The sequence below is a fragment of the Plectrocnemia conspersa genome, unplaced genomic scaffold (assembly GCF_051122295.1).
Source record: "Plectrocnemia conspersa isolate PC_06_02 unplaced genomic scaffold, ASM5112229v1 ptg000008l, whole genome shotgun sequence".
NCBI lineage: Eukaryota > Metazoa > Arthropoda > Insecta > Trichoptera > Polycentropodidae > Plectrocnemia > Plectrocnemia conspersa.
In genome coordinates, this window is record NW_028277172.1 from 7411245 (window position 1) to 7433801 (window position 22557).

Below are 22557 nucleotides of genomic sequence, written 5' to 3' on the forward strand. Positions count from 1 at the left end.
AGAGTTATAAAAGATTTTTTACTTTTTTGTTATGGTCGATTGTATCATTTTTGATGGTATGTAAAGTTTAGTTATATAAAAAATATGTTTCAATATAAGTTTAAAATATTCATTTTTATCATTGATGTGACATAAAACGAAATTTGAATATCTTGTAAATAGCTCGGTTCGTTAACCAGACTAATCCGCCATCTTGTTTCAAAATGACAACTAATCAAAACATTGAAAAATTCGTAGCCTCGTAAAACATAATACTTATTAAAAAATATAAAACAAAAAACATTAACCCTCCCGAAAAACCGCCTTACCGAAGCTTCGAATGACCAGCGAAACACTTTATTCCATCTTTTCTAAATGTTTAACCTTTTCTGTTCTAATTATATTAAACAAAAACTTTTTCCACATATTTACATATGTTTATACATAAATTAATTAATTCTTTCGGCTTTTACAAATTTTTTGAATATAATACTAGTGTTAATACAAATATGTATGTAATTATAAATAATATATTTTTTAAATACATTGATAACAATTATATAGTTGCAATTCATCATTAGCATTTTTTAAAATATAAATTTCTAAATTCTAATTTTGGTATGGTCTGGTAAGCATGGTTCGAAGTACATAGAGTTCTGTAATTAATACATAAGTAATGTTTTTAAATTAAATTCCAGCTATATAACAAATGCCAAGCTAGAAGGCACTAGGATCATTAAGGAACACTCAGAAAAAATAAAAACTTGGATCAAACAAAATCCTCAGCTAGCCTGTATGATAAATATAGGAGAGAAGGAAGGACATAAAAACAAAAGGATTGCAGAGAATTATAATTTTTAGTGATACTTACAATTAAATACGTTGCTCCAAGACAAAGAACCTTTTTTTTCCAATTGAAGAGAATCGGGAAATCAATTTTGTAACAGTTACCATCTAAAATATCATTGGGAAATCCGTTCCATATTTGAGAGATTTTCCCAATAGATTCGTTGTCTTTGGTCACTATCTAAAAATATATAAAGTTAATAAAATCTTTTACTGTTTGAATTTATCTGTTTTCTTATTACTGTCACATTTTTTTATATTAATTTTGACCCAATAAAATAACATCAAAAGCTAATGATATAGCATATATCACCTCTAATTCTGGATAACTGAAAAAGCAACATCTGCAACTTAACATTGGTCCGGTAACACGTAGAACTACTTCACTGTCTGCATCTTTGATGACAAATTTCGGTCTGCAGATAGACCATTGTTGCTCTACGGTGCCGATTATATTGCCGGGTGGCGCCGACACTTCTATGGATTGAAGACAAATTGGAAAGCAACAGGAGTCGCAAGCCAACGGTCTACTAAAACCCATCACCTAAAAATATTCCTGATCAGTTTATCATGCGTAAAGTAGGGGAATTTATGGGAATGGTATGAGAATAAATTATTCATAATTGTCTTCTAGTTTGATGATCTACAAATATGTATTTATATTTGTTTTTTTTTAATATGTCATACATTATACATTCCATCATATTTTTTATTACAGTAACAGAAGCAATAATTATGTACAATATATAAGTAATACGGTAAATAACATATGATTCATATTCAATATCAAAACGTCTATATAAAAATACTATTGAAAAAATAATATTGGCAACGATAGCTATTATATTTTTAAAACCTAGTGTAATATCCGAGTGCAGTCAAACCATAGAGCAATATGCGAGATGCGACGTTTATCTGTACTTCTTCTCCTTATTTTCTCCGGAGAGAAAAGTTGGCTTAAGTCGTATTATGGACTTGACCTATGGAACTTTCATTAGGTTAGGTTTGGTTTAAAACAGCAAATGGACGTTTCGCAACTGTCAAATTGAGTTTCATAGATTAATTACTAATTTTCAATAATTTTGTTTTAATTTTATAATTTTAAATTTGAGTCATAAACAGTGTAAATTTGTAATTTTAAGCATGAAAATTTTTGTGACTTCGCTCTCGGAGACCTTTTTCACGTCTTCGTGTTATAATCCGTTTTTAAAAAAATCTTTTTAACCCAAAATGTATTTAATTGACATGGCGAGACATGCAGTGCATGCTTCCCCATCTCTTTTACTCTAGTTACTAACACGCGAGCGATCGAGAGGGAAAATATTTCACCGACCGGCACTGGTATATACATATATATCTGAAAATATTGTTATTTTTTTAATCTTGTATTTGTGGCAAAAACATAATGTTATTTACAAATGATTTTACCATAATTGTGTAAATATGTTTATTGTCACACTATAAAATGTTTTATGAATATTAAAGCACTCAATGGTACATTTTTTATGATATTGTGAGAAATAATAAAAATCAATAAATAAATAAAATCAAATATTAAAGTAGAAATAAATCAGAATTATAATTAACTACTTTTAGGCAGTAGTTAAAAATGGTAATATTTGACTGCAATCTGATGGATTTTTAAAATTATATTACCTCTTATATGACTCTAAGAGCTGTAACCTGTACTAAGGAAAGTGTCTCCATTTTCATTTGTGTTGAAAAGCTTCAGTGAGTGGGTCACGTTGCTAGAATGGACTCCATCCAACTGCAGAGACAATTGCTGGATAATAAACCAGATGGCCGAAGATCAGCAAGAAGACGAAGGCTTCGGTGGTTAGATGACGTATTAAGAGTTGGAGTCAACAGCTGGAGAAACCTGGCGCAGGATTGAAAGAGCTGAGGGAAATTCTTGGAGAATGCGAAGACCCATCTTGTGTTGTTAAGCCAAAAATGAATGAATTGGTAAAATATAATTTTCTTGTAGCCTACAAATTTAAATTTAATTATTAGTGTATATATAGCAACGCATTTTGACATTAATGTAATTAAACAGACACCAATTTGTACATCCATCTGTTTACTACTTAAAAATAACCCTTTTGTGCATAAAGAATACAGTGGACAATGCTGGTACCAGCATAAAAACCGCTATTGTAATTTACCCCTTGCATTAACGACTTTCGAAGTGTGTTCACCTTGCAGTTTCACTTATTCAAGGCGTGAATATATTTCGTTGGTGGAATATGCAAACAATGCAATTGGCCAACCAACATCTGCATCTGTGATTTGACAAAGACCGAGACCAACATCTGCATCTATGATTTGACAAAGACCGAGACTGAGCGACCTCAGCGGATCATCCAGAGGACATCACCTAATCTACGAAATACAACTTGACATTATTTCGCTGTGGTAAGTTATACAACTTGACTGAATAAACTGTTACATGCTTTCCGGCGTCTATTTTGGCTGCAGTCACACCAATTTGGCTTCAAAATCACAAAACATACATAATAAATAAATAAAAAAAAATATTTACCATAAAATATATTTCAATGCTAAATTATCACAAAATATAAGTAAAAATATTATAATAAAATATATGTAAAAATCACAAAACATAAGTAAAAATTAAAAATGTATACATAACTATAACACTTAATAGCAGGAAATGGGTAAATTTAAATCACTAAAATTCGAAACGTTTTAATTTTTTATCAGGACCAAACAATCCGTGGGTTCTAGTATTAAATATTTTTAGATATATGTTAATTAGCACGGTCCCACTCTCAAAAAACACTAGATGTTACTCCCCACTATGTTTCCCGCGCTGTTCAAACCAAAACCTAACCTAAACAAATTAATCATTATACCGTTATTATATTTGTTTAGGTTAGGTTTGGGTTTGAATAGCGAATAGACGTTTCGAAACGTATTAAATATTTTTAGATATGTTAATTAGCACGGTCCCACTCTCAAAAAACACTAGATGTTACTCCCCACTATGTTTCCCGCGCTGTTCAAACCAAAACCTAACCTAAACAAATTAATCATTATACCGTTATTATATTTGTTTAGGTTAGGTTTGGGTTTGAATAGCGAATAGACGTTTCGAAACTGGTAAATCTAAGCTTGGCGCCATGCTAACTAACAAGTACCATTTTGTATAACATTTAATTACTTGACTCAAAATTAAAAGAAATATTTGCTTTAATTTTAATAAAAAAAAATATAATAACATCTATTTAAGAAAAGATGTGCACTACTGCATGCACTTAGTTGAAAATGCAATTTATTATCCATTGTAAAAAATAAACGCCTTTGGTCAAATATGTTCAAAATATTAAGAAAACTAATAAAAAAAAACAAATCTAGTTTTTATGGTTTGACAAAGCAAAAAGATTGTCCGACTACAATACAATTCTTTGTAAAAACAAGTATAAAGCATATTAAGTGTTAAAATCAAAAATATTGGTAAAAATATTTGCAAAATTCACAAAACATAAGTAAGCCAATATTAAAAAATATTTCTTAAAACCACAAAACATAAACATTGTGAAGTATCTACAAAAATTAAAAAATACAAATTATGATAATTTGTTAAAATAAAAAAAATAAGTAAAAGTAATGTCATGGTTTAAAAATATATGTCCGATTTCAATAAGGATTCGGATGTGCAATTACACAATTCTATCTATTCTTTGCATAAAGTTATAAATACATACAAAAATTACCCGTTTAATTACCCACATTATCTTACTAAGTCAACAAATTAATTAATTAGAAAAACGGTCATCGTTTAAGTCAGTAAAATTGACATAAAACAGACAGTGAAGCTTTGAATGTTGTCACTTCCGTCATTGCAGTAATAGCAGAACTAAACATATATTTTTTCATTATATATGTATACTTAAATTCATAATAGTGATTTGTTTAATAAAAATATGTTACGGAGCAATAAAATTAATAATGATTTATTTAACCATTTGGTTGCCGAAATCTGATATATCGGGTTTTACTACTTTGGCGAAAATTGATAGATCATAGTTGATTTATAGTTAATTGTGTCAATTTACAATAGTAGATGTTGTTAATTTCGATATATGACTTTCCTTTTAATAAAAAAATTTCGCACCAGAAAGTTTTTTCTTCAAGATTATTTGAAATAAAAATAAAAAAAAAACAAATTCTCTAATAGATTATTTTTTTGTAGGTCATTTCATAAAATCAGTATTTTTTGTCTATAAATCGAATTCTCATTGAAAAACATATTTATATAATATTATAAATGGACGCAAGTTTATCATTGGTCAAATATCATATTGGGAAAGGCAGAATGTGAATATTCATGTAATCTTATGATTAAGGTATATAATATAAATTCTTGATTTGAGTATAAAATCGATTTTGTCAAATTCTTAACGGCCAGAACTTTCGAAGAACATGGCATCCTGAAAAAAATTTAATAATATAAATTAAATGATACATACATGAGACGGTTTAAATTTATTGATACTGACAATTAAAAATAGTGCTCCAAGACACATTGCCTTCATTTTGACATCCAAATCCATTGGGAATGTGATTCCAAATAAGTCAGCGTCCGTGAACAGCTCTTTCATCAATCCAGACCACTGTTTAGAGATTTTCCCCACTACTGTTTCGCCGTCACCAGATAATATCTAAAATGAAAAACAATAGATTTAAATGTAAACATTTTAATTGCCGGATTAGACATATTATATATTTTTTTTATGTAACATATCGATATTTAGATAGTAGTTTCAAAAGGCTTGGCAACCATAGGGTTAATAGTAAGAGTTGCTTGGGATTAGGATTTAATGCATTTAAAATTGTGATTATATCGAAAGAGACATTATTTTTATATTTATATACTTAGACAAGTATAATTTTACTTTACGTCGAAGCGATTTCTAAAGCTTTTGAAATCAAAAACTTATTATTTAAAAATATATTACACTAACCTCGAATTCTGCAGTACCGCAAATTGTAAAACTGCACATTGGACCAGAAATGCGGAGTACTACTTTGCCAGTGGTATCCTTGATGAGAAACTTCGGTTGACAAATGGCCCACTCTTGCTCGACGGTACCGATAACATTACCGGGCAGTGCAGCCACTGACATGGATTGAAGACAACACGGGAAACAGCAGGAGTCGCAAGCAAACTCTCTAGTAATATTTAATATCTGAAAATATATATATATTTATAATATATATAATCCATAATATTTTAACTTTTATTTTACCTTAGAAAAAAGTCAGTCAGAAAGAAAAAATCTTCCAATATGGAGCAAAGAAGTCACCTCACACAGCGCATGTCAAAATCTTAAGCCAGTGTAACGTTATACATCCGATATCCATAAGATACTGATAATAGGAGATTCACTTTAAGGCTGACATGTTTCATTTGAAGATAGCATAAAAGTAGGAAAGGTTTAAGATTCTCCACCACCATACATTAATAAATGAATAATGTTTGATTCGGTTAGTGTAGATATTTTTTTCAATCATTACCCATTAACGACCAGGTGCTTAACATAAAAGTAGGAAAGGTTTAAGATTCTTCACCACCATACATTGGGTTATAGGATGATGTTTGGTTCGGTTAGTGTAGATATTTTTTTCCATCATTACCAATTAACGACCAGGTGCTTACCGAGGGTTGAGAATTATTGTTCTATTATACATTAAATACTATTATAAAATCGATTACAATGTGCTTCATCGTATAGAAGTGGTAACCGATTTAGGTGTCCTATTTCAAAAGGACTACAGATTCAATTAGCATAGAGAAAACATATGCAAAAAAGCCTCTTAAATGTTAGGATTTTTCTTGTAATATACGTATCAATTGAGGAGCTCGAGGTTACTGTGTGCCTTGTATATATATTATTATTTTCCACAAAATTCCTACAAAGTATGCTGGGATATAATTTTACTTTGGTACTTAAGAAAACATTTCTTTAAGTTACTGGTAAGGAATATTCGCAATTTAGAGATTCTGGAAGAATTTTGATTTTGTGTGCCACCAAATTACTAAAGCTTGCGTTCCCAAGTATTCTTTGAAGTACCATATGCAAAAACAAGTATTGGACAACACAGTTATCTGATTTTTAACCATCTCTTGAATAGTATTGATTTGTTCTCATCCAGATGCTCGCAGTTGGTGAAAGCATTATGGTCTAGCCATCAATGTAAATACATTTATTTAATTGTTTTATTAATATATTTCTGGGGGGGTGCATTGGCATAAAATAAATAAAAATACAACAGGTAGCAAAAAAAAATTAAGCCAAAACTTACACAATATGAAATACTGCTCACTTCTGATATATGGATGAAGAATAGAAAGAACTTGTTAAATGTCTAGTAAGGCAGGAAATTGCCAATTAAAAAATACTAAAAGGAGTATGTACGGTATATGTTACACAATTTTGCTAAGCTTTAAAACTCAATGGCCAAGCACACGGACAGATCTGTCCGGGCTTTGCTACATACGCAAAATGTCTGAGCTCGGACATGAGTATTATCGGACATCAGATTTACGAGTTTTTAGATGATTCTGTATTTCAACTAAGCAAGCATATTATGAAGCCCTATCCCTACAGTACTGGAAGAATAACTAATGACGATTGGTATCAAAACAACAATCAATTACAGGGTTTACAATTATTTTTAACACATGAATTTAGTTTACAATATATGTCTCACTCTTTGATAAAATAAATGTCAAAAAATACATTTTTAACAGTAATAATATTGAGTGACTGATGGTTCATAAAGTAATAAACCTTATCACGAAAATCTTATTTTAGACGATGGCCGCAATCTTAGAGCAAATTAGTAGAGGCCCGGGTCATAATATCGTTTTCGCGAGCGCACTTGGATACTCGGATCTACGTGTCTGTGTCCGATCTGTTTTGAGAATGGACAGCGGACAGACGGCAGACAGATACATCTGTGGTTTTTTACACCACACACGGTCGGATTTGTCCGCTGGACATCCATCACGGACAAATCCGGCGGGCAGATTCATGCGTGTGTGGCCAACAAATGACCCACATTAAAACACGCCCAGTAGTTATTTAAAAATATTATTATTATCTATCTTGTTGATTCCTACTTGATTGCTGGAGTTGTCCATGATATTTAACTGGAAAGGTCTCATGGAGCCGCAGCAAAACCTGGTCAGGCAGTCGCTGTCCTCGAAAGCGTAATACATATTTTCACCGACGCCGTTTTTTATTATAAACTTATTATTCTTCTCGAAGCCGGACAATGCTTCCGTCATATCCGGCTTCTGATGCACCAGTATGTGGTCAACCATAGAAAGGTATTCCAAACCCGAAGGACAGTTCAAACGCCCTTGCGGCTTATTCATCCATCCAGCTGCAAAATAAAAAAACTTGTAATTCATTGAATTAAATTAATTTTTTTTATCCTCTTCCTCTTGTATATTTATGTTAAAATCTTAATCCGTTCTCACTTTATTGTATTATTAATAATGAATATACAAATGCACTAAGGAATACGATAAGGATATGCATTATCGCCAATATTTTTCAATTTAAACTCAGAGCTGAAGAGTAATCATAAATAAAATTCGATACGCAGACGACATGACTATGAAAGAGGATCTTTTTAATTCATTAACACATGTGAACAAATTTGTGATTTTCGTCATTTCAACTTCATATAATAACGAATTTATTTAGTGCTCTAGTCAAAGATGTTACTAATAAAATTACACATATAATAATACTTAAATCAGTTATCTTAAAACTGTAAATCGCGTACCAAGAAAATAAAAATGTATTTAAATAATTTTTAACATTTTACGGTTAATTTTAATTTCAACTTATTTTATTTGATATTTGCACAATATATTTATTTTTGTATTATACACAGATGACAATGGTTAAATAATTTAATTTGTGAACATCTCTAGAAAAGCATTCCTCGTATATCGTCGATAAATATTTATAAAAATACCTGGTGTCGAAGCATCGCTAGACTGAATTTTGGAGGCTTTCGAACCCGGCTGTTGCACGATCGCCATGGTTGAAGACATGGAATGTATTCTTGATTTAGCTCGCGGTAGACTTGGATGATGAAAATTAACTTATTCGTCTATAAAATATAAAAAATCTTATTTGAGCATCTCTAAAATTATAAATATTGGTCATTAAGCCTAAAGGCAGATAAAAAAGGCATGGTTCTAAAACCAAAACTTAAACCCACCTATGATATAAAATGCTAAACTTAACACTAAACATTGAATTTTGGAAATAGTTTAAACTACTAAGACATGATACAATTCTTCTAAGAGTACAGCTGTCAGTTTCTCTATTGTTATTTTACAAAAAAAATAAAACATTTATTTGCGATAGTTCCATTCTATAAATAGTTATGGTGTAGCTAATACCTGAAAGCTGTATTGGTCTGAAAAAAGACACACCCAAATTTGGGGCGAAGTCGTCGCAGTGCTACAGATTGCCGCCGCCGTCAGTTTCAACTTTAGACTCGTTACATCGGATCTTACGAGTGTTTCAAATTGGAAATTACATTTGCCCAGAACAAATGCATGTCATTTATTTAAATACTATGAATCTTGATAAAATACAAATATAAGAAAAAAACACAAAACTAAATCGGTAGATATATATTTTCATCAGTAAAAATATAATTTAACTGGCAGGTGCTAGAAAAATTACATGATTTATACTTTTCCATATGTACTAATATATAATACATATACATTTACATACTCATAATTATTTATTTAAATATTTTTACTAGTAAAGTCCAAATAAATTTTCACCAGTAGATATATTTTTCTACTACTGAAAACTGAAAAGTGCTAGTGAAATTATGTGCTTCTCTAAAATGTCCTTAATGCTCCTTATAAAGTCAATCTATGTATTAATAATTCCTTCATGGAAGACGTGAATTCAAGTGCACGTTATACTTGAGAAAAAGGAAACTTAATTGAATTGTCTTCAGATATCACCCTGATGTCCATACATAAACAAATATCGTCTTAAGAAATCGATGGAAGAACAATCTTTATTCCTATGTTACAAAGCCACTAAATTATTTTATTTTCGACTACCTATTCGTATTCATATAAGAAGACTTTTTCGGCCATGTCAATAATAAAAACGAAGCAGAGAAACAGGCACGTCATTTAGAGGGGAAAAGAGGGGGACAGGTAGGGGCATTTGCTCTCTTTTGAATTTGGCCAAAAAGATGCATGTCGTTTAATGAAATACTATTAATTTTAATGGAATCAAAATATTAAAAAACGACTACTTATTGACTAAATTTTGCAAAAGGAAGTTTGGCGACTGATAGTGACAGGTGGCAATTATACACAGATTAGGCCTCTGCAGTAGTATTTTTATTGAGTAATTATAAGTTTACATAGTTAATAGGTAGACGGTGTGCGGATCAGCGATGTGTACTACTTGTTCCATTGCATAAACCACTGCCGTTACTAGTACTAGAACTTTACTAGTCCAACCCTTATAGGCAGCACCCAGCTTGTGATGACCGGATAAGCGGGACCCACCCCCCCGTAGTACTACATATTTATCACTTTCATTATTATTTCTTTCGAGCGCATGAGAAGACGTTCTCTCGTTGGCTGGCATGCATTGCGTATCATCCTTGTTAAACACCACCCCCCTGATCTTCGAGCGATACATATATTGCCTCAGTCGCAGACTTGGCCCTCGGTTCCCATAAGGGCTGAGCCCTTTGGCCCTGCTTGCGTTTCTCTGCTAGCAGTTGCGAGTCTGCCAGGGTTTGCCAGTCGAGAAAGTCGGTCACGTTAGTGTTACCAGAGTGCCCCCAAGTTTTGGTTATAGCAAACTTAAATAAATACATATAAATAGGCGCCCTACAGAAGCAAAAGTTTCGAATCTATCCCGAAAATATTTTTTAAATTTCCAGTGAAATCATATCGGAATTCATTTTCACCGTTAAATATATATATTTTTACCGGTAAAAATATAATTTATCTAGCATGTGCAAGTAAAATTAAATAATTTTCACTTTTCCATATGTAGTTATATATACATTTACATACTTATTATTATTTATTTACATGCGATGTATAAATGTTATAGTGAAAGTGTATTTTTTGATGTAGTTATATTTCCACTAGTGAAGTCCAAATGCATCTTCACTGGTAGATATATAATTCTACCAGTGAAAATATAATTTAACTGATAGGCGCTAATGAAATTATATGCTACTCTTAAATGTCTATTAAACTAAATTTTCCAAACCTAACCTAATGAAAATTGAAGAACTAAATATAGTTTTAGAACTTTCATTAGCTCAAGTCCCAAATACAACTCAATTCTGAGGGGAAAATAAGCGGAAGAAGTACAGATATCTAACGTATTGCTTCATAGTTTTTTTCTGCTCTTGCATATTACCAGGCGGGTACGGTGAGATACATTCCTTTTCGCTTGCTTGCGTGTTAAGTGATGAGAGTGAGTGAGAAAAAGTGTGCGTGTGGAAAGCATATAACGCAAGCCCTTATCTCTCACTCACTCTCGTCAATTAACATTTGCATAATTGAGGCGGAATTTGACCATACAGCTTCCATTCGCAACAGTTGCTCGCAGAGAACATATATAAGGGCTTGCAAGAACTCGCAACACGTCTGAAAAGTCATGTTTTTCGATAATTAATAATTTACATCTGTATATATAAAATATATATCAGACAGATCCACCAAGCTTCTCACTGTCTTGATTAAGTCACATTATTCGAAACCAAAAACTGAAAATATTTTTTTTTCTTTGATATATAGTGTCGATTAAAATTTGTTATAATAATCTAAAAAATAAAAAAAGCATAAATTTGCACAAGAGCATATTTATTGTATTTGTTTCTGTTAAAATAGTTGATAACAATTAGAGGACTACTCATTTATAAAAATATCAGTTGCAAGAAATATTATTTTTAGTATCCTGATTGGTGTATTTTCATAAGCTCTAAAATAAAAATGCACCATAAAAATATTTTTAAGTATATAATTATTATTATTTTTTTAATATATCATAGATTGTTATATTTATTACAGTAACAGAAGCAGTAATGTAAACAAACTTTTAATACAAAATGTATTTTTTTTCGATACATAAATTTAAATGACTACATTTGTATAATCAGTCCAAATGTTAATTAGGCAAGTAACCAAAATAGTTCAGATAAATTTTGTAGCTATTAAAAATATAAATTTATGTATATAATAATACAAAATATTTTATATTGTATTTTTAAGCATTAGCAAAAAAGTTTTGGTAGTAATTATCACTTGGAAATTCTAATAGTATATATTTTATATTATAACGTCACGGTAGACGCAATCCTATGAAAAATGGTAAATATTTTTTATTTTTATTAACATAAGTAATCATTAATGGTAATTCTTCAATACAAAAATATAACGAGCCATCAAAAATCTTAGCAATAACAATCATAAATATTCATGTTTAGAAGATCACCAAACACTAATGGTAACATTATGACAAGATAACAATAACACTGTACAATTTTATATATTTTTGCCAAAAAGATAAAATAAATCAGAAAATTCGATTTTATAACATCCAGATTTTGTCATGAAAGTCGTTTTAAAAACGTATAATCAATAATTTAAAAATTGTGCGTGTTAGTATTTTTATTATTTAATATTAGAAACATAAGTCAATGATATATTACAGATAAAATAAATTTTATCTTTGTAGCAAAAATCTTGTTATACAGTGAAATTTACAAATGTTGACTTACATAGAGATACACAATTGTGCCATTTTTATTGTCAAAGAGTACGCTGTGAAATTAATTAAGTTGATGCATAAATAATTATCTGAATAATAAGGCACTTATGAGAATAAAGCAAAGATTTGAAATAAGTCATAAAATAACATTAGACATTATTACGAGGTGCTATACAAAATAATTAACATAACTTCGACTATTAGACTATACACAGAATTAGCTCAATAACAATCAATTGTAGAAAAACCATTGATTTTAATTAAATTATGGTTAGCACCTCTTTCTATACTGTCATTCACAGCAAGTACCAGTCAATTTACAACAAAATATCATATAAAAAATATCCATTTATAAAGTAAAAAATGGCACTGGTAAGTAAATTGTACATTTTGCGCTTATGTGCGTTTAAACTAATAAAGAAAGCAATGGTAAACATATAAAAATACAAGATAATAAATAAAATTAAAATATGAGAAGTAGAATTAAATCAGAATTATCTTTATAATAATATTCATCATCAAACGTATCGTAAAATGAAATAAAAGATTTGGCATTTTTGCATATAAATTAAATTTCGTATAATTATTGGACGAAAATATATCGAGTTAAAACAGAACCGAAACGGTTCGAATATAAAGCACAAATATCAAACCCTCATCGGTCAAATCCTCCATTTTGAGAAAGGCAGAATATTAATATAAACTTACAATTAGAGAATATATTATAAATATTGATCGAGTCAAAAAAAAAGGAACAAAATCAAGAACATTTATAGCATGCCGATTCCGTCAGATTCTCGGTTGCCGGACTTTTCGAAGAACATGGCATCCTGGAAGCATTCAATGGCATATTTTAATTATATACTTAAAAATAATAATTTTAAAGGTGATACTGACAATTAAAAATAATGCTCCGAGACACACTGCTTTCATTTTGACGTCCAAGTCCATCGGGAATGTGATTCCGAAGTAGTCAGAGTCCGTGAACATTTCTCTGATCATTCCAGACCATTGTTTAGAGATCTTTCCCACGACTGTTTTGCTGTCTTTAGATAATATCTAAAACGATGTGAAATAACATGATTTAAATTTTTATTAAAATTCATGATATCGCAATTCCATTTGTTTTGACTAAATATTAAAAAATCGTTTTTTAACCTTTTGGTTGTTGAAATTGCTTTTGCAATTATAGTAAGAACTGCCAGAATGTCTTTATTGAAAGAATAATCAGGAACATTTTAATGCACTGTAGGGTATTAACATTTTTTTTCTAAACATATATTTTTTTATTATGTAATACATTGATATTTAGATAGTAATTCCAAAAAGCTCGGCAACCAAAAGGTTAATAAGTAAGAATTGCCTGTGATTAAGATTTCATAAAAATAAAATTTTAATTAGATTGTGTGGGCCATTATTTTTATATTTACATTACATATATCAGAAGGCAGTTCTTCAGTAAAAGTAGACTTAACAGCATATAAATTAAAATTTTTAAAGCTTTTGAAACCAAACCCTTAACCATATTCGTGCCATGGTATTTTTCATATTACACGATTCCAATGGGTTATTAGAATTAAAAAAATATATAACAAGTGTTAACGACTTGTCAAGGACTCTTATAACACAAAAGAAGCGCCCGGGTGCTGTTTCCGATGCATTTGGACACCATCTGCAGCTGTTTAAAATTAAAGTATGTTCTAAGTCGGCTATCTTAACCTTCCCGTCTCTAAACGAGGTATACTTGTACCCCAAAATTCTTATTATGTTAATATTATTAATAACTATCTAATATTTATTTTAATCTACAAAGATATCCCAATGAATTGAAGGCTAAAAAAACAGTATTAAAACAATCTTTACTTGATTAATACATAAATTTTAATGGTGTTATTTTATATTTCACTCTGATTCTTAAACTAATTTTCGGTACTCGAAAGGTTAATATAATACTATTTAAACATTGTCTTGTACCTGGAATTCCACGTCACCGCAAAATGTAAATCTGCACATTGGACCAGTAATACGCAGGACAACTTGACCGGTGGTGTCCTTGATGACAAACTCCGGTTTGCAAAGGGACCACTCTTGCTCGATAGTGCCGATTATGTTACCGGGCGGTGCCGACACCTCCATGGATTGAAGACAACACGGGAAACAGCAGGAGTCACAAGCCAACGGCCTATTAAAACTCATTATCTAAAAATAATCATTTGTATAAAGTATGTGTAACAGAATTGCCGGTCTTTGAAACTCATTGAAACTATTCATAAACAAGATGTAATTGTTCCATAAATTGCTATTTTTGGCACCAGTAAAAATAATGGTTGATTCATACTTGATTGCGGAAGTTGTCTAAGATCTTCATCTCGAACGGTCTCATAGGGCCGCAGCAGTTCCTGGACAGGCAGTCAGTGTCCTCGACGGCGTAATACACTTTCTGGCCGATGCTGTTCTTGATCGTGAACTTGTTGTTTGTCTCAAAACCGATCAGCACCTCCAGCAGCTCCACCTTCTGATGCACCAGCAGCTGGTCAATCATAGAAAGGTATTCCAAACCCTGGGGACAGTTCATGCGCTCTAGAGGTATATTCATCCATCCATCTGCAAAATAAAAATAACCCGTACACAACAGCAGTTCGAATTTGACAAATTGTATACTCTTTATAATCTTCTGCTATCATACTTATATCACTGCTGTTTGATTTGAAAGTTTCGTATTTATATTGATATATTGAAAATATTATATGCTCATTTATTGATATTGACAAATTTATTCATGATTTATCTCGATTACAATGACCTTTAAGAGAGGTTCACTCGTCATTTGTTAGCATGTGTTGTATTGTGCGTGTTCATTAGCTCTGTACTTAACTTCTTTATTTGCATCCATTATTGGGTATCATTATTGGCAAAAATCCACGTCAAAAGCAATAAAATCGTGCCGTCGCATAGGGAACGCTCGGTAACGAGCGTTCCCACTGCTACAGCGCCGACACGATTTTATTGCTTTTGACGGGAATTTTGACTTCTGAGAAGTGATGATTGTTTTTGCGCCCTCTTATTGACCAAAATTCGGTTTGAATACACATTTAACAATAATTTCATATTAAAATCCGTAGTAATATCGGTAAGGATAGCTATTGTATTTTTAAAACATAGTATAAAATCAAAGTGCAAACTAACTATGGAGCAATATGCGAGGTCTGTCTGTACTTCTGCTTATTTTTCCCCTGAGAGAAATATTTTGGACTTGACCTAATGAAAGTTCTAAAACTACTATTAGTTCCAAAACATTCATTTGGTTAGGTTTGGGTTTGAACAGAAAATGGACGTTTCGCAACTCTCAAATTGAGTTTCATAGACATTTTAGAGAGGCATATAATTTCACTAGCACCTATCAGTTAAATTATATTTTCGCTAGTAGAAATATATATCTACCGGTGAAAATGTATCTGGACTTCACTAGTGAAAATATAACTTCACTGAAAAATACACATTCACTGTAACATTTATACATTGCATGGAAATAAATACGGATAAGTATGAAAATGTATATCTTACTACATTAGGAAAAGTTGAAATCATATAAGTTTTCTAGCCCCTATCAGATAAATTATAGTTTCATTGGCAAAAATATATCTACTGGTGAAAATGTATTCCGATATAATTTCACTGAAATGACATATTTAAAAAAATATTTTCAGGATAATTCGACGGTTTTTTGGCTTTTCCTGGTCGTTAAGATCATGCGATTAAACGTCGTTGGAGCACTATAAAATTAACATCCGCCAAGTTTACCGCCTACCAGGGATACCGCCTGAAATGTACGAAAAAATCATCGAAAGGATCGGCTGCTGCAAAAGGTCGAGAGGTGACCATTTAATTTATATTATTTTTCATAATTAATGAAATACATCAAATGTTCTAATAGAAAAAAATAAGATATTTTTAAATTTGTTTTTTTTAATAAAAAGTTTGGAAACTGTTGGATTATCTTTATGTATATCGTTCCGCATGAACAATGTATCGCAAAAATCTATCGTACAACTGAAGGACTACTCTCGATTAAAATAAAACATTCAGCCTAATTAATCCTTGAGATGACTTATAATAAATGACAATATGTTGATAGATGACTTATAATGTATGACAATAATTGATTCGTCAACACCAACTTCATGATTCGGAATTTAATGCTCTCAAAATATTTTGTCTAATTTAAATCAGTAAACAAAGAAGTATGTTTATTTTATAGTACACTTATGTCTATTAAAAAAGTTCTTTCTAGATTTAAATCACTAATGCATTAAGTAAGGTTATATATGTCTACTCTTTTGCAACGAGGACATTTTAAATGAGCAACATATAAATCTCTGTTAAATAGCACTCTTTTGGAATAACCAAGTAATTATAAGAAGTATGTTTATTAAACTTTAATTACCGAGCATTTTGGAATTAACATTTAAATATTGATGTATTGCATAGTAAAAAAATATTTGTCCCCGAAGAAAGTACTCTAGTCAATTAGGAATATATACGATCCATTTCGAGCAATTTTCGCTAAAGCAGCAAAAGCTGATATATAGGATTTCAGTAGTGATTATAAAAAAAAAAGTGCTAATGGAACTGACATAATCATAGAGTATATATTTGTTTGCTCATGGTTTACCATGTGCAGTACAGAAGTCTGAATATTAATATGGCACACATAGAAACAGACACTAAAGAAAATTAAACAGAACAAACCGCTTTTCTTCGTCTGTCATCAGTTTGACATAACCGGCGCTTTTCGGATTCCTCTTAACACTGAGACTCTTCTTTATTTTGCGTGCAATACTACGAGCAGATAACGTTTCAACGTAAACACTGTTCTCTTTGAACGTCTCAAAGCGAGACAGCACAATCTTTTTAATATTCTTGATGCTAAACGACGACGATCTCTGGTTTGTCTGATTGTCGCTCTTGTTTTGGACAGCCGTCAGCTTTTCAAACTTGCGCACAACGTTCCATGATGAGTTCATTTTTGCACTCTATTAACTGCGCCTATGGCCGACGACCGTTTAGGCCGGACGACGTTACAGAACTAAGCTCAAATTGATAAATTGCTCGAATTACTAATAGTCAACGTTGAGAGTTAAATTAGATAATGGGTCATAAGTCTTTTGAACGCGAGGTAATTGTGACATTTGATTAGGTGCGCGTATATACATATGTAGGTATATACGCTCACGTTGATAATAAAGTTTGCTTATCAAGAGCGAAATAAACCTTTGATTGCTCTGGATTCTTAGAGCAATGTAGCAATTTTGATTTATAAACACAATAGAATAAACATAAAATTGTACCTTTTTTACTTAAAATGTGTTTACCATTAAAAATATTCTTAAATCATACGATTTTCTTAAAAATATATCTCATTAAGATTAAATTTGTTCTTGAGTTAATGTTTTCTTCAAAACCTGATTTATCATTAAGACTGATTTATAAACAGTTTATTATGGAAATATTACTGACATAATTAATATCTGTAATTTTCTAAGAAAATTTTTCGTTGCTGAAATCCGGTTTATCAGATTTTACTACTTTAACGGGAATCCAGATTTGAAGTCATCATTGAAGAAAGAATTGTAAAAATTTTTTATGCTTTAGGGGCAAGATTTTCGGAACATATATATATAAATATTTAATTCATCTATTATATATTTAGATAGTAGTCCCGAAAGTCTCGAGCAAGCGACAGGGAATGTATCTCACCATACGCACCTGTTTGTTTTATGGAATAATTATTTTATTTATTACTCATTTAAACTGTGCTCTAAAAAAGCGTGTTTTTTCGAGTGAATGTTCTAAATTTTTTTTTTATTGTATATTTATTATTTATCTAAAATCTGAGAATAAAATAATATTGGTGTTTTGAACAACTTTTGAAAAATATTTCAGCCATAAAGTGGTTTAAATATATTTCAGTCGAATATAGAAAAATTTAAATTATCCTGTTCAACTTCAGAATTATATCTTATCTCTTGTATTAAAAATTGTACCATTATTACCTTGTAATGATAAGTAAAGTTCATTGTAAAAATATCTCTAAGATATGTTTTATGTTCACTATCCATTTCATGGCACAAATTTGTATATATCTTAAAACTATTTTAATATTAATTTTTCACGGAACACCTATTCACTTTACACTGAACATAGTTAAAAAACTATGCTTTACAGTACTTCATTTGATAAGCAATGAGCATAAAAATATTAATCTGATCAATTGTGTAAAAACATTTATTATTTTAGATGAATTATATCGGATTTATTGATGTAATTACCTGGCATTGGAGGTCCTCCAGAAGTCGGTTGTTGCATGATCGGCATCATTTGTTGTTGCATAGGGACATGCCCTGGAGGTACATAGCCTCCGGGAGGATAAGGCGACATACTTTGAGGGGGAATATTCGGATAATCTTGATATCCCGGAGCTGGAGGTCCTTGCGAACCAGGCGGAAAGTTGGGCTGAGGATACGGAGTGTATCCTTGATTCGGATTGGGATAGCCATGGCTCGGGTTAGGATAACCTGGGTTTGTCGGTGAGTTAGGGTAGCCCTGACTTGGGTTCGGATAACCTGGGTTCATTGGTGATGGAGCGTAGCCCTGACTGGGGTTCGGATAACCTTGATTAGGAGGGCGATACCCTTGATTCGGATTAGAATATTCCTGTTGCGTTTTCGGACCATCAAAAGAGTACGGCGGTGGATGTTCATCTATAAAAATCAAGTTGGGTGTAAGGTAGATTTATATTAAAAATATAAATAGAAAACCAATATGTACCTGGACGGGGAGCTTTGGGGTCCATTCTGAAAAACAAAAGTATTATAAATTAGTTTATTTATTTACGACTTTTAAAATATACTTAATAATGGTAAAATACACATACACCAGGATTAGCCAAACTAATTTCAGTAGCGAACTGTACCCCATTACTATACAATTGTTATAAAGGATCGTTTTCTAGTAATGTAAATAATATTATTAAAAAATAGCTCTCGCTCGCATAAAGGTAAATATATTTTACAGATTAGTAGCATTTTGAAATGCTTTGCTATTTTTTTAGCAAAAAGTGATGTGATGATTAGAAGAATAAATAGAGTATTAATAAAAAATATACAAAGAGTCAAAGAAAATTCCAATTTTAATATTAAACGTTTTTTATGTAAGTTTTAACTCTTTAGAAATATCGCTATAGCTTTTGAAATAATCGTTCAAAATTCATGATTTACAATATAAATACAAATTTGTATAAAAGGCAAATGTAGTAATAATAATCTTTTAACGTTCAGATTTTTTTTTTTAATAACGAAATGTAAAGATTATTTTAATATAGGACGATGTATAAAATACTTTGTTCCATAAAACTAATTGCTTATGCATTACAATAATAAATGAGCACTAAATAAATGCATAGATTAAGTAACATTTTTTTGTAGTGTGCATTAAAATATATAAACTGCGCATTAGCGTTTCGTTAGTGTAGCGAACGACTGAAGTTAAGCAGCATTGGGCGTGGTAAGTACTTGGATGGGTGACCGTTGATAAAATTCAATGTATATAATCATCATTTTAAATAAATTCGATGCTGAGTTATTCATGGGGTATTCACTGTTCTGAAGTTAAATGAAAAACAAGTTATAGTTAATAATTCTTTTAATATATAGTTATTCATAGGGTGTTCAGTGTTCTAAGCAACAGATAAATAAAAAACTGGTAATAGTTAACAATTATTTTTTTCATTTAATTACAATAAATCCGCATCTTATTTTATGTACTGCTTATTGAAATTGTACTTTATTTTATTATAATAAACTCAAATTAATTATTATTTCAAATCATAGAATCCTGTTCTAGAATTTTTGACATATTTATTAAAGTAACTTAAGTAATTTTATTTAAAAACGCAAAAATATTTTTATTGTATGATCAACGCGGGCGTGGTCAGTACTTGTATGGGATACCGATTATAAAATTTCTGGAATAGTTTTATATTTTTTGAAATAATATTTAATTTGGGTTTATTATAATAAAATAGAGTGCAATATATAAAATAAAATGCGCATGCATTGTAATTTAATGAAATAAAAGAATTGTTTACTATAACAAGTTTTTCATTTACCTGTTGATCAGAACAGTGAACAATCCATGAACAACTCTTTGCAACGAATCTATTTAAAAGGAGGATAATATAAATTGGCATCAAATATTTTTTTCATCTATTCTTTTAGCAATATGCTAAAAACACGTGTTTCTAACACTCACAATAAATGTGCATTTAAATTGTACTCTATTTTATTATAAAAATTATTTAAAAATATACAAAGCTATTCTAGAAATTTTATAAGTGGTCACCCATCTAAATACTGACCACGCCCAATACTGCTTAGCTTCGTTGATCGCTACACTAAAAAACATTAATGCGCAATTTATATATTTTAATGCACACTACAAATAAAATGTTGCTCAATTATGCATTTATTTAATGCTCATTTCTTATTACTGTAGTGCATAAACAATTAATTTTATGGAAACAAAGTATTTATTTAAATGCCAAGTCTCTTAAAATAATTCCTAGTTAAAAAGCACCAATTTTTATTGTTATCATTTATACACTGGCAAACTGGCTAATTCTTGAAATCAGAATTCTCTTTAACTAAGTGGTGACTTTAACGGGTCATTGATATGACTTTTGAAACTTTAATCTAGATGGTAATAGTTTTTGTCGTTGTTTTTATTTGTGTAATCTCTAATTTAATTTAGAATAATCTCAATGACACCATCTAGGTAGTAGTCCAAATTCTACAAATATTTTTGTTAAAGTAATTTTAGCTAAAAGTTATTTTCTAATAAAGCTAATTTTTGATAATTACTGCAAGTAAACTATTGTATATTATAAATGGTTAAATTCATTTTATTTATATTAATTATATAACAATGTGAATTGGTTCTCTAAAAACAATTTACATCCACTTTCACTTATACAAATTTCAAAAGCAGTAAAGCACTATCGTAAATAAGGAAAATCATGCTATACGATGACTCATCTCTAAATATGCGTACATACCCGCGAGGACATAGCACGTCATAAAGATTAAGATAATGTATTATTTTTTAATGAATAATGGATAATACTCGAAAAGTTTTAGCATGTTTTAACCTATTTTAGTGACATTGTTTTAATTTTGGTTCTATTGTATATGTGATCCATGATTACAATTGCATAACTATCCGTAAAAATTGTGGTTATTACGCGTTTAAAGCAAATTAACGATCGATATGCAATGTAAATAAAAATACTTTTTTGTCGCCGTTCTATAAATAGTAATGGTGTAAGCTCATTTTAGCGAATCCTGTAAACGGTTAGGGAGCGTTTGACGGTTACCTGAAAGCTGAATCGGTCTGTGGAGCGATAAATACCAATTTAGGACGAATTCGTCAGAGCGCGACCGACCGGCGCCTTGAAAGCAAAAACTGTCACTTTTTGGTTCGCGCTCGTTACATCGGATCTTACGAGCGTCTCAAAATATGAGCCCCAATTTTATATAATTTAAATACAATTTATATCAATTAACATTAGCTAATATATATATGTATATTATAAACAACAATGGTTCTAATATGGACCCTTGTGGTATACCGTGAGATATTATTTTCTCTTTGGAATAAACATAATTTATTTTAACTTTTTGCTTTCTCTATTTTAAATTTAGATTTCATTATCGCCAAAACTTGGCGGCAATCTAATAATACTGGCGTGACAGATTCGCTCGCCTGGCAACTCTCGGCCCATTCGGACGCACACATTTGGACATCTTTTTTTTGTGAATATTAGTCCTTGGCTTTTATCTGGATTGATTTT

At 30.7% G+C, this 22557-nt stretch overlaps 2 protein-coding genes across 6 annotated transcripts; both read right to left on the minus strand.

Moving 5' to 3' along the window:
• Positions 1-3362: 3362 nt before the first annotated feature.
• Positions 3363-9389, minus strand: LOC148232863 (phospholipid scramblase 1-like). Of its 5 annotated transcripts, XM_088189925.1 has the most exons (7): positions 9278-9389; positions 8845-8982; positions 7976-8241; positions 6099-6219; positions 5814-6038; positions 5349-5510; positions 3363-5279 (listed from the first exon to the last, which is right to left on the minus strand). In XM_088189925.1, the coding sequence occupies exons 5-7, from the start codon at positions 5973-5975 to the stop codon at positions 5247-5249; spliced, it is 357 nt and encodes a 118-aa protein (XP_088046051.1). In that variant the 5' UTR covers positions 5976-6038; positions 6099-6219; positions 7976-8241; positions 8845-8982; positions 9278-9389; the 3' UTR covers positions 3363-5246. The 5 variants fall into 5 exon arrangements, with proteins under 5 accessions (XP_088046051.1, XP_088046048.1, XP_088046050.1 ...); XM_088189922.1 differs by lacking the exon at positions 6099-6219; XM_088189924.1 differs by having other exon boundaries at positions 6099-8241.
• Positions 9390-13204: 3815 nt separating this feature from the next.
• Positions 13205-22200, minus strand: LOC148232864 (phospholipid scramblase 2-like). Its single transcript, XM_088190385.1, has 7 exons — positions 22081-22200; positions 19479-19504; positions 18980-19411; positions 14989-15254; positions 14625-14849; positions 13548-13709; positions 13205-13480 (listed from the first exon to the last, which is right to left on the minus strand). Exons 2-7 carry the CDS (start codon positions 19501-19503, stop codon positions 13421-13423), a joined length of 1170 nt encoding a protein of 389 aa, XP_088046511.1. The 5' UTR covers position 19504; positions 22081-22200; the 3' UTR covers positions 13205-13420.
• Positions 22201-22557: the final 357 nt, after the last annotated feature.